The sequence below is a fragment of the Python bivittatus genome, unplaced genomic scaffold (assembly GCF_059951505.1).
Source record: "Python bivittatus isolate LINGU-HERP-01145 unplaced genomic scaffold, Pbiv_v1 ctg000330_np1212, whole genome shotgun sequence".
In the NCBI taxonomy this organism is placed as follows: Eukaryota; Metazoa; Chordata; class Lepidosauria; order Squamata; family Pythonidae; genus Python; species Python bivittatus.
The window spans coordinates 2,857,470-2,870,542 of NW_028277058.1; the positions used below are offsets into that span (position 1 = coordinate 2,857,470).

Here is a 13,073-nt window from a genome sequence, read left to right on the forward strand (position 1 = left end):
GTATTTGTAAAACTGATTATGTTGTACAAGGCATGAAAAAATGTGGTATTTATCATATATGTTCATAAAATGCACATATATTAAGTACCGTATTTTTCCGACAATAAGACGGCCCCATGTACAAGACGACCCCCACTTTTCCAGCCTAAAATTAAAAAATCAGTATTTTAAAGATAGTGCAGAACACATTTTTATTTAGTAATTAGTTAACATTTACCTGATACACTCGGTGGGAGGAGGTCCAAACCGTCTCTCTGCAGCTCTATTTCCAAGCTCTTTTGCATAACTGATTACATTCAAGCACGAGTGAAACTGCTGATAGCTTGTCTCTGTAAACAGCCTTCCTCTAATTGGTTTGTTCAGCATCAGCTGACGTCAGTTATATCAAGCTCGTGATTGGAGGAAGTCTGTTTGGGAGACAAGCTATTTCACTCGTGATTGGAGGCTAGCAATAGGAGGAAGCTTCTCTGCAGAAACAAAGTTTGGCAGTTTTGCAACCGCGATTCTCGGCTGACTTCCTTGAATAAGATGCCCTTCAGTTTTTAGGGTAAGGATTTTAGAAAAAAGTATCATCTTATAGTCGGAAAAATACGGTATATTCACAAAATTTTGTTATATAGATGCATTCTTACATACCCTATGTTCTATTCCCTTGTGAGGGAAGCACTATTATGCAAAGTACAAAATAGAGAAGAAATAGTAACCAAAGAATTTAAAGAATGATAGTACAGACAAAAAAGTGAAAGAATAGTTAAATTTAATTTATTACCAACACTATTCACATTTTGATTATATTGCTTTAATTGTTTTCATATATACCAAAAGAAAACAAAATGCATAAAGTACAGCAGTACAAAAAAAAGCCCCCATAAATATAAAACTAAAAAAGGAACCCCCCCCCAACCAAACTTAAGCTTAAAGTGCAAAAACGAAATACACAGCGTAGTTGTATAAATATTGCATCTCAGCTTCTAAACAACTTAATGAATTTTGACCACAGAGAAGCATATTGTCTTTCTGTTGTGCTGATAAAGAACCAATTCAAAGGTTGAAAGTTCACACATTTTCTTCCAACCCATTTTTAACATCTGGTGTAATATTGCCTTTCCAAGAGCAAATTATCATATATTTTTTCATGGTAGTTCTTTTATGAAGTTCTTCATAAATAGATAATTTCAAAATTTTAAGAATATTAGCACCTTTTAAATGATTTTTTAATTAACTAATTTCCTGAAAACATATTAACAATATTAAGAATATTCAGCCAGTATGGAACAACTGGAGGGCACCTCCAATTCATACATGTTAGTGTTCCTTTGTACTTATTGCTGTCTCCAATATATAAAGGTAGATAATGAAGCCTTTTTGAATATCTGCTGAAGCAACCGTAGACCTAAAAAGCAGTGTTTGATTAATTAGTCGTATGTTAAGGTAATAAGAGACAAATAAGAACAAGGATCAAACTTAAATCTTTTTCCCAGCTTCATCCAATTTATGTCTTGCTGCCTTTAACATTTAAATTCTGGCTAAAATTAGAAACAAGCACCTGCCAAGATTTCAAAGGAACCAAATGATAGCTCAGTAGTTGTATGCATGGTGGATAATATTCAAACTCATTTATGTTCAAAACAACCCCAGAAAGTAATAGTCCCAGTTTTATATGAGAGTTGCAATTTGGAAAGGCAGAACCTTATGGTCTGACCATCTCATAAAAATTTCATCAGTGATTTTACCAAGTTGTCTAAAATACCCGTGGAATCCTTGAATATAGGTATTACATTTTGTGATTTTTTTTTCCAATCAAGAGGCCAAATTTCCCTGAACTTTCTCCCTGCTCCTATTAAAACATATCCATTTAATGTTTTGAATGAATAATATACTTTGAAATCATACAAATGACCAAGTTCCAGTTTACCAGACCTAAAAGCATTATATAGTACTGACGTAGGAAATTCAAAAGTTCCTCAACTTTTCTTTCCAAACTAGAATGATAAAATCCATTTTTCTTTCTTCACCTATGAAGCATAAGGGTGATAGTCTGGTCCCTTATAAAAGCATCTCACATAATCTTCACATTCATTGATCATTTATTTGAAAAAGAGTCTCAATAATCTTATTGTTGATTAACAAATTTTGGAGCTTTTGATGGTGAAGAAGTAAAATACCATCTTACGCTAGCTGAACATTCAACTCTTCCTGAAAATCAATGCTAATGTTACCGGGGCATGGTTTGATAAAATGGTCCTACAGTACAGATATCAAACCAATCAGCTAAGGATTAGAATATTAAAAGCTAAACAAGAAAGTGTACAATAAGGAATTGGAAAAAAAAGATATATTCTCATTGAGTCAGGTCTAACTGATGCCAAATATCAGCTAAATTAAATTGTATTATGCAGGCATCTCCACCTGGCATTTGTTAGGAAATTTGTCAATTAAAGATCCAAAATTACATTAAAATCCCCAGCCACCATTATATGGTCCACTTTTAAACTAAAAAATTTTGCAAAACATCTACATATTTATGTTAAAATTTGGAGCTACTGTGTTATACTGTAGTGGTTAAGATACTAGACTAGGAGCAGAAAAATCGGGTTTACCATCAGCCACAAAAGCTCTGTGAGTGACTGACTGGTCACACTCTTTCAGCCAGCTTATTTCACAGGTTATTAATGTGAAGAGAAATAAGAGGTATGTAAGCTGCTTTTTGATTAAATGAAAAGGAAAATATGAAAATAATAAGAGCAATAATAATATCAAAATTTCTAGCAAGCAGAATTTGAAAATAACTTGTACTGTTGGAGATTTTTGTTCAATTCTTAAATTAGGGGAAAAAATCTTCATTAAAATAGTAACTTCCCACTTTGGAGTTGTCACAAATATACATCGAATCAATCCAATTCTTTTTCCAATAAATACATTTCCTTAGGGACTATATGGGCCTTTTAGAAAAAGAAAGAAAAAAAACCCTTCAAATTTCAGCATATTCACCTTGGGAAAAAGATCTGTCTTGGATAGCCATCTCAGTCCTTTAAAGTTCCATGAAACAATAAACAGCAGTGTTATTCAGAATTTTTTTTTTTTAAAAAAAACAGCTTTATGACAGAAAGACTCACCATGACCCCAAGGGGAAAGAGAGACAGAGAGAGAGAGAATCAACAAGCAGAAAACTGTTATTAGTTACAAAAATTAAAAATTCACAAAGATCACAAAACAGAAATTAAAAACAAGTAACCCATAGCAGTAAAAGGGAAAAAAGGAAAAACTGCTTAAAAATTGGGGTGGGGGTAGGGGAAGCATTAAGTAGCCAATGCAGAGCTGGAATGTGCTTCCAGCAAGGAAAGCCAGTTAGCATTCTAGACTAACTCCAGCTTTTGAGGGGTCTTTAAAGGCAGCCTCAAGTAAGGGTACAACTAGTTATCCAGTCAAAGGTGGGCAAAAGCCTTTCTAGCCATAGCTTCCATTTACTGCTCTTATGTTCCAAGTTGCAGTTTTCTGCATGACATGATTTTCACCAAATAGACCCCCAGCCACCCATGACTGCTTTTGTCAATGAAGGTTTGCACATAATATTTTTAGTAGGAATGTAAAGGGGGAGGAAGCCTTTGTAGTACCCATGCCATGTGCAGCAATCTCTGGTAATAACGACAATCCTGGACAGTATTATTTTTATCTGTTCTGACTCTTCCATTATTCATCTTCACTAAATGATCCCAAAGGTATCTTCAAGTTTGCCTCTGCTGGGTTGTTTTTTCTGCCTAAGCTAAACACTCCAAATGTTGTAACTTTTTAAATATGGAGTCACTTCAGCCATTTGATCATTTTCATTGCCCATTTCAGCATCTTCTCCAGCTTTACTGAATCCTTTTTGATAAGCAGTGACCTAAGCTTTGTAGATTATACCATATATTTGCATAAAGGCAGGATTATACTGGCTGTTTCATTGTCATTCCTTAACATAGAGGTCCTTTTTCAGTGTACGATTCTCCAGAAGCCTAAGATCCCTTTGTTTTGTGTTTTGGGAATTATATAAAATCTTGAAATTATGATAATTGTTGGTATTTTTTGTAAGTACTGTGTGTTTAGTTTTATTTGGTATTTATTTATTATTTTTGTTGATTGATCCTTAAGCATGTTACATGCTCAGGGGGCTGTGGTATAAATGCTTTTTAAATGATAAGTACCTGTTTATCACAGAAAGAGAAGTTGAGGATTACTTTTCCCACAGTGTAAGAATAACAGGCCTTTTATCATAGGCTGATAATATTAGACATGGTAACTTCCTTCTATTTCTAAATTTTATTTGCAAACGTAGGGACACACTTTATTCATTCATAATCTCTCTCTCTTTCTCTCTCTCAAATTTTAAACATTCTGAGATTTTTTTTTCCTCAAGGAAAAATATTATCATTGTCAAGCGGATAGAGATACTTGAATTTTAAACTACTTGTGTCATTGGGACAATTAATTTTTTCATACTGTAGCTATTTAATTCAGTGGTGGGTATTATAGATCCAATACCCAGTGCTTCAGTTGATCCTCTATGCCCATAATGTCAAATATAGAGAGTGGTGTGTGTTAATTCCTTAGAATTCTTCAACAATGTGAAACATTAAATTCATTACCATTTTTTATTCCATTTCATCAAGATTGTTGAGCAGGGAAAAAAAAAAAATCAGTCCCTTAGCAGTACTCACAATAGGGATTCAGAAGTATGGCTAGCTTTAATGATTAGTGCCTTTTGAATTCACTGATTCACTGAAGTTTCTCCCTTTACCAGACATACAGATTTTGCTTCACAGATTACACTAAGGCATATTCAAAAGTTGGGTTCACGTTTCTTTATGCTTGTTAGCTTTTGAGATACCCAAATCTTATTCTACTCCAGAGAAAAGTGACACTGTCACTTAAAATATGCACTCCAACCACAGGCAAACTTAACTGACCAAGAATCAAGGCTTTCTCAATACCCTTATCTCTTTAAGCAAGTAAAGTTCTAAATGAGGACAAGTAAAGTTCTAAAATGAGGACAAATTTAATGTTAATGGGCCCTTGTTGATCTTTTGCATTTGCTTATCAATTCAGAAATGGTACAGTGATACTGTAAATAACAGAGAGTATATATCACTTGATATGACTAATGACATTACCCCCTCAGTCTCCTGATTTCTGTCTTCACCTCAAGCTCATTTGCTTTTCCAGTTCATTACATTTCATCTATGTACGGTGTTGTGACCCACTAAGGACAATGATATACCTGCTATTAAAACAGGCAAGGATCAGAATACAAACCATAATTAACTTGGAAGTGAATTTCAACTATCTTAGTAGCTTTGGTGGTGGCTGTTCTTCCTTTAAAAAGAAGGAGCTGTGAGTGCTAACTCTTTCAGCACTATCTGAGCCACCCAGAGTCTTTCTGATTGCAGCATCATAGAAATATGTCTCATAAATAAATTCACATACCACTGCATCCCTTAGCCTCCAAATGCACTCCTTTCTACTTTTTAGGCCCAAAATATCTACTTTCTTAGGATTGCAGCTACAGACTGTCTATGGCAGTGTTTCTCAACCGTGGCAACTTTAAGATGTGTGTACTTCAACTTCCAGGATTCCCCCAGCCAGCATGCTTGAAGTTGCCAAGGTTGAGAAACACTGGTCTATGGTATCCCAACTGTGTCCTGTTGGGAGGAATGGAAGAGTAACTTGCTGTCAGCCACAACTATTGGTTGTACAGGCAGTAGGAGAGAAAAAGAAGAAATATTGAGAGGTGCAAACAATGAAGTGGTTTTGTTCTGAATCATTATATACAATTGTGTGATTATTTAGTGACTTTTGCACTCAAAACAAGATTGATCTTGTTAAGGAAATTATTAGTTTTGGTGAGAAATCTATGTGTACAAATAACCTGTGACATGATTTACTTCATATAATACTCTGCAAAAAAGACGCTTTAAAATCACCTACAGATGTTCTAGCAACCTGAAAAAACCTTCAGTTAAATACTTTGATTTTAATAAAAATGTTTCTAGCAAGTTAGAACAATAGCAGTGCAGTCCTCAATGGCTCAGAAATCTACAGTGTTTTTACAAAGCTGGTTTTAAAAACAAATGTTATTCTTTTTTCCCTCTTTATTATATTGTTGTAAATTTTAATATATGTTTCAATACAATTATATTTGTACAATAGTAATTAAAATTATTGACATTCTTTTGTCTAGATAACTTGGAGTATTAGAAATAAAGAATAGAGAAAAATATTCTATCAGTATTAATTATAATTTAGGATATTGATATTACAAGCATAAACATTATTTGACTTTTTCGTACAAAATTGAGTATATTATTAGGAAAAAAAACTGCTGCAGATTACATCAGTAATTGTTGTAAAATAAAGGTTTCTAGTTACTTAGTACTGAAGTTGCTCTCTCTGTGTAGCATGTTAATAAAAGGAGAAAAATAATATAAGCAAAAGCAATTTAACAAGAATTAAAATATCCAATAATAATAATAATAATAATAATGATAAGAAAGAAAAAAGAAAAAGAACTATTGAGTTTCTAACTTCCCCTTTTTGTATATCTGCTAATTTACCATATTGTAGAAAACAAATGTCTTTCTTGAAACTCCATTTTGTAGGATCATTGCTATATTTTAGATGGAGGAATCTATCAAACTTCTAGATCTTTATGCATATTAATATATTCTTTGAAACAACATTGTTAATCACTTAAATCTGATTTTCTTCATTCTTAATTCAAAAATATATTAACCTAAATATATCAGACCATTGGAAAAACAAATCAAAGTTATTTTTATCAAATATTAAATGCAAAACTATACAGTATGAAAGTACTGAAGGTTGAGGTAACCCCTTTGTCTATTTCACATTTAAAGTTTGGGAAAGTATAATTTTTAGGCAGAATTTAGAGAAAAGGGATTGCCTGATACAAATGTCGTTTCGCTAACTAAATGGCATAGTACGACTTCATAAAGCTATTCATAAAATATTCGATAATTAGTTATGGATATGTACTTTGTATTCCTACAAATGGGCAGGAGGGAAATGGTTGAACACTGTAATAGTTCATAACAACTAAAAATTCTTCATCAACAATATACTGAGCACTAACTACAACTTTTGTAACTTCTTTGTCCTCTTATTAATATTATATTTTTGCATCAATTTTTTTCTTTTCCTTTTTTCACTTTTTTCTTTCTAAAAAAATAGTTGTTTCTTGTTTTTTAACAGAATTATTTGATTAGTAACATTTTCCTTTACAAGCACAGTTAAAAGACATCCCTATCTTTTTTTTCCTCGATGTATAAACAAGAAGCATCAAATCATGTCTCAAATATCATAAATCATACTTGGAGGAGATAAAATAAATATTTTGATATTGGTATTTTCACAGTATAAATGTTTAATTTTCCATAAAAATTCTGAGACTAAAAATGTTTTGAAATAACTTTTCTCATAATATTGATTTCATAACCTAATAGCCCTTGATGTGGGATAATGTTATATTATGAAAGGTTTAGAAATATGGATAGGGGAAGATAAGTGGGGGTGGGGGAACTGCAAATGATGTTTGCTTGCTAAATGTCTATACATAAAATAGGGAATTATCACAATAATCAACCCGGTTTTTTGCCTTCAGCCTGTCTGAGGCCATGTGGGTTGGAGTCTGACTACTAGTCCGAAAAGAAAAGGCTGTTTACAAGAGTTCTGGGGTGTGTTTTCCTGGAAAAGGTGAGAGGCTAAAAGCAGAACTCTGTGAAATAAACCTTGTGCCTTACATTAGAAAACATACATGCGCGCGTGCGCGCGCACACACACTCACACACACACACACACACAACTGTTGGAGAAAGATGTTCTTTTCATTTATCTTTCAACTAGGCAGGTTAAAAAAAATTAAATTAATGCTTTGCTTGAATTCAGTAAAATGAATCTTGCTCTTCATTTTCCTTGCTAGTAATTTCTTTTTCTTATTTACTAGTCTGTCAAAACTAAATATTCTAAATATTGAGAAAACATGAAAATGCAAAAAGAAATATTGCTTTAATATTTAGAATTTAGGTTTGCATGATACATCTACAATCTTTTGGAGTGCTGTAGTTCGTTCAATGAACTGGACCTTTTAAAAGCTTTTCTATAATTTCATTTTGTTCCCCAAATTCATTCATTGCTTTGATTTTTTAAATCTTTACAGCCATATCTATCTATATCTCTATATCTCTATCTATTATCTGCCTATCTATCTATCTATATCTCTCTGTGTGTGTGTGTATACATATGCACAGCATACAGGTGTAAAGATATAGATATAGATATGTGTGTTTTATTTTGCTACTTTCCCCCAGATTTTTCCTTTTTATCTGTTTAGAAAATGTTGATGTTGTATTTTAATTTTTATAAGTTTATTACTACTTTTTTCTTCATTACTTTTTTCTATATATCAATATGTAACAATATAGTAATATTGATCACGGTTATCTGTTTAATAGCAATATCACTAGAGGGCAGTATTGATTAAATTAGCCTCTTGAATAATGAGAATATAAACTTGCATTTTGAAAATAGAAGGGGAAAAAATGTGATATAAATCCAATTACTCTTCTATTGTACATGTCTCAAAATAATTCTGCTTTTTACAATGTCACCTACGTAATCTATAAAATACATGTAATTTTCTTTTAAAAACTTGCTTATTTTTTTAAAACCTCTTTAAGGCCAGAGAAAGTAAATCTGCAATTCTTAGAGGTGATAATGATGGTATCAGTAAGTATTTAATCTGCTCATAAAATTTTAAATTAAGGTATTGACCCACTTGTTCTTATTAAATTGCAGGTCTCCTGACAAATGCAGCAACAAAGAAGTCTTGTAGGAGTTTTTAGGCTCTGTGTGGGCTACATTTCCTAATCAAGTTTCACTGCTGTGGATCATCATCCATTTTATGTCATCAGTTCAACTGTCTATTTCTCTGTATTTCATCGAAGAAGGCATAATTCTACACTATGAGCTAAAAGTCTGTTCTACCATATTAAAGAACTTTGGACTAAGGAATCAAGATGTAAGAGAAAGGCTTGGGCGTTAGCAATACGAAAATCAAAACCACAGGTTCACAGTTAATGTTGCATCTGAGTTATGTTCCACTGCTGGACTTGATCTGTGGTTATAACAATCTGAAAAGTCAACTAAACTGAAGAGTACTCATCCCAATCAGCCTTAGAGAAGACTGTTTTGTCTATGGAAGGACACTAAGGTATAGAAGACATTTTTTCTTGTGCCCTAGACTGCCTGAATTGCTTTTATTTTCTTATGTTTCGGTATATACAATAGACCAAAGAGCAAAATCTATTTTAAAGTGGACACAATGTTACTGTTAACAAGATTATTTAGGTTCAACAGTATGAAGACCACCCTGTACAAATTCAGTTCATTCTGTGATCAAACATTACTTTCCAGCAAAAGCCTTTATGGAACACTGCAGAAAAAGCTGGAACTACTCTTGGAAAAAGGTACCCTAAAAATCACAAGGGAACATGGAGAGATTATGACCAATCTTCAAGAAGAAAACAGAACTTTGATTAAAAACAAGACGAACTGTCTACACACCATTTTACTCTGTGCTTAGATTGACTTATCGTACTAAAATCATTCTGAGTTTAACCAGTTCAACATGCCTCTTCTATAGTTCCATTCTTTGATTGTTAAAAGTTGGATAATACAGTATTTGCAAAGAGCATGTTTGGTCATCTGTGGCCTATGTCTCATCCGATACATTTAGCGCCAGAAAGCAAATCCAGGGGGCGGGGGGAAAGTAACACTTGTTTGAAAGAGATCATTAAATGTATTTTGAAAAGCCTAAAGTTATATATTTAACAGTTTTTATATGTTGTATATTTGTAGAAAATCCTATTTAACAATTAACGTGGACGGTCATGACAAAAAAAAGAATGGTTCAGAGTTGAGTTGTTGTTTTTATTACTTCAGTTGTCTCTGAAGTGACTGATGTAGTTTGCTTTCTTCCATTGGGACATTCTGGATGTAAAGCATGACCAGAGAGGAGTCTGTAGAAAAGCAAAGATAATGTTGTTTATATTACATAAATGCATTCAACCATTGCACTGTTGAAAGGCTTCCTTTCTCTCTTCCTCTTCCTCTTCCTCTCTTTTCTCTTTACAGTATTTCTTTTCTTTTCCTTCCTTTTCCTTCCCCCCCCCTTTTTTTTTTGTTCTGGGAAGGGAGAGATAAGTCTTTTAAATACCAATAAAACAGTGTAAAATAGTTTAATGATCATTACTTTCCATACTGAGTTACATTCTTTCTCTCTCCCCCACCATGCCACCCCCCCTTTTCTAATTTAGTATAAAGGTCAGCTTGCTCCTTGATCGAAACAAGGGTTCTTCTTTTAGATCATATTTTTGAAAGCTCCCTTATTCAATATTATATAGTAGAAAAAGAGTTAAAGGAAAGTGGTATTTAAGAAAGAAGAAAAGAAAAAACATTGATAGCTTCGGATATAGCATCTCCTTTGTCTACAAGTCTGGCTCATAGTGATATGATTAGGTCAAGAAATGGGCTTACCTCTTTCCCAAAAAATATTTGTCAATATTAAACTTATTCCCAATGTCCACTGTAGTATACTACCTAAATACTCCAATTAACTTTTAGTATTATGCTAGTTTTATGCTACTAAAGAAAAATGTATGGGGATTGTTCAAACAATCATAAATGAGAGGTATGGGGGAAAACAGTTCATTTAATCAAGACCTCTCCCAATTTTCAGTATTATTTTATTGCACAAGTTGAGGAAATCATGAATTATAGGTGACAGTGTCTATGAATAAAACATTTGTGTAGATGGTCTTAATTCATTGTAAAAGTTTTGATCAGTGTCCAGGTAGCAATTACAGCCCAGCCACTTGAAAAGTATTATGAACTGACTGCACTATAAATGACAATGTCTGATTTAAAGTGTCATGCAATAAATGATGGTAGATACTTCACCTGTATTATAAGAATTGGAGCGCCAGATCCCTCACTCTACTGTTCTTTTTTTTTTTCTCTTTTTCTCTTTTTATTTTTTGGAGGGAGTGTAGTAGCCTTATTTAGTAAATACTGAACAAAAATTAAAATGTTTCAACATTTTTGTTGCTTTACAGTATTCAGTTTTGTGTTGGTTCAGCTAAATTATGAAATTATGAAAAAATAAAATCATTTTATAAGTGAGATTTCTGGTCACTGCTGATGAAATGAGACAACTATTCGAAGGGGGGAGGGAAAGATAAGAAAAGGATCCTGTGAGATAAAGAAAATAATTTATTTCAGGATGAAAAGATTAGATTTATCAGGATTATTCCTGTATTATGCTGAATGTATATGTTTATAAATATAAAGTGATGCCCAATTTTCTACAATTTAAAGTGTTTAACTACAATAAGTGATAAAGCTTTCAACAGAAATGTGCATTTAAGGGATGACAGTTGTCTTTAAAATACTTGGGCCTTGTAAAAGCTATTTTAAAAGTTACTAAAAGAGCTTTTCCCTATCCCCTCCTTTTCCATGCACACCTCCCCACAAACTATTGGAGTTTGGGAAACCCTTCCTGAATAGTCCCAACATTTGAGTTGTTGAACTGAGTTGAGCTTAAGTGCAGACTTTTCCTAGGCTTACCTATGAAAAGGACATGCTCTTGACTTAAAGATAATTCTAGTAAACAATGTACTCACTATCCTGGGAGGGAGGGATTCAAACCTATGATTTCAAAACTACAACTTTTAAAAAAGTATAAATAGTTGATAAGTTCATCTTGCATTTTCTGAGAACACGTGTCTGTTCCTTTCCATACTGAAAGTTAATGATAGGTTAGTAGTTGGTTTTTGTTTGGTTTTTTTTGAGATTATTGTATTATTGGTAGTAACAAAGAATGACACTGCAAGCTTTCTTATTTCTTTTACAGATTTTTCTATCATTCTGAATCCTCCCTGGCTGCCCGCATGTCCCCACTCTGGAATAGTCCAGTGGGGAAAGTAGCTTCATGGTTTTTTCCTTTGGAATTTAACTGAAGTGTGGAAGCCACAGGAGACAGCTGACCACTGGTGAGATGTTATACAATGAAAGACAGGACATTCACACATACTTTTTGGCCATCTCAATTTTGCAGCCAAAATCTTACAGTTTGAATTTGAACCTAGAAGAAAATACACACTGCATGCAAATAAAAATGTATTTATTTATAGAAATAAAATATTAGGGTTCATTTAAGAGAGGTAAAAAGATCTTACATTTCCCTTGAAAGCTGCTGTGCCGGTATTCCTCTGTCAATGCACCCATCTGGTAGTCTGGACATAGCAGCATGACTTCATCTGAGCACATTCCAAAGCACAGCTGGTTGGGCAGGTTCTGTTTTTGGAGAAATTCCTCCAGTGTCATTCTGTGTACCTTTTTATAAACATATGAAAATTATCCTTCCTGGCAAGGCTGCCTTTGGTCAGACAGGTCAAGAAAAACAATATTAACCTGCTAACAGTTAAGACCTCTTAAAAATATGGTGAGTGTTTTTGGGGAGAAGAATTATAAAAACTACATTACAGCAAGTACATTAAGTATGATCAGCTGCCTTTCCAGCATACTACTGAGTATTACAGGTTCAGCAAACAAAAATACTTTCAGCTGTTTTCCCTATAGCACTGTAACTCAGATACCCATGAGGACATCATCTTCCTTTTCTCCTTTGAAAGAAATTTCAGAACTGTTTTATCATGTAAGAAATCCAGCATGATTGTTCTGTATGGGCTAAGGAGAATTTCCAAATATTTGAACCCCGAGGCTGAGGCTTCCATTCTGTAATTGTATCAAATGGCATTAATTATTGTTCTTTCAAGTCTGGAGTTCACTAGATTTCAAAACAAAGCACATCCACAAAAATCAAATGAAGAGCAATATACCATGTTTAAATGACAAATTTTACCTTTGTTTTATATGATAAAAGCCCCCCAGCAAGCTTCAAAATGTCCAGACTTTATTTCCAAAATGTACACATTTTGTTTGGCTGTATACATTTAATA

The 13,073-nt window shown here is 33.3% G+C and overlaps 1 protein-coding gene across 1 annotated transcript in view; it reads left to right on the forward strand.

Moving 5' to 3' along the window:
* The window catches only part of TAFA5 (TAFA chemokine like family member 5), a 321,678-nt gene extending 310,498 nt beyond the window's left edge, over positions 1 to 11,180 (forward strand). The window contains 2 exon segments of the mRNA XM_088141528.1: positions 8,851 to 8,924; positions 8,927 to 11,180. Coding sequence (XP_087997654.1) covers positions 8,851 to 8,924; positions 8,927 to 9,021 — 169 coding nt within the window. The 3' untranslated portion in view covers positions 9,022 to 11,180.
* Positions 11,181 to 13,073: the final 1,893 nt, after the last annotated feature.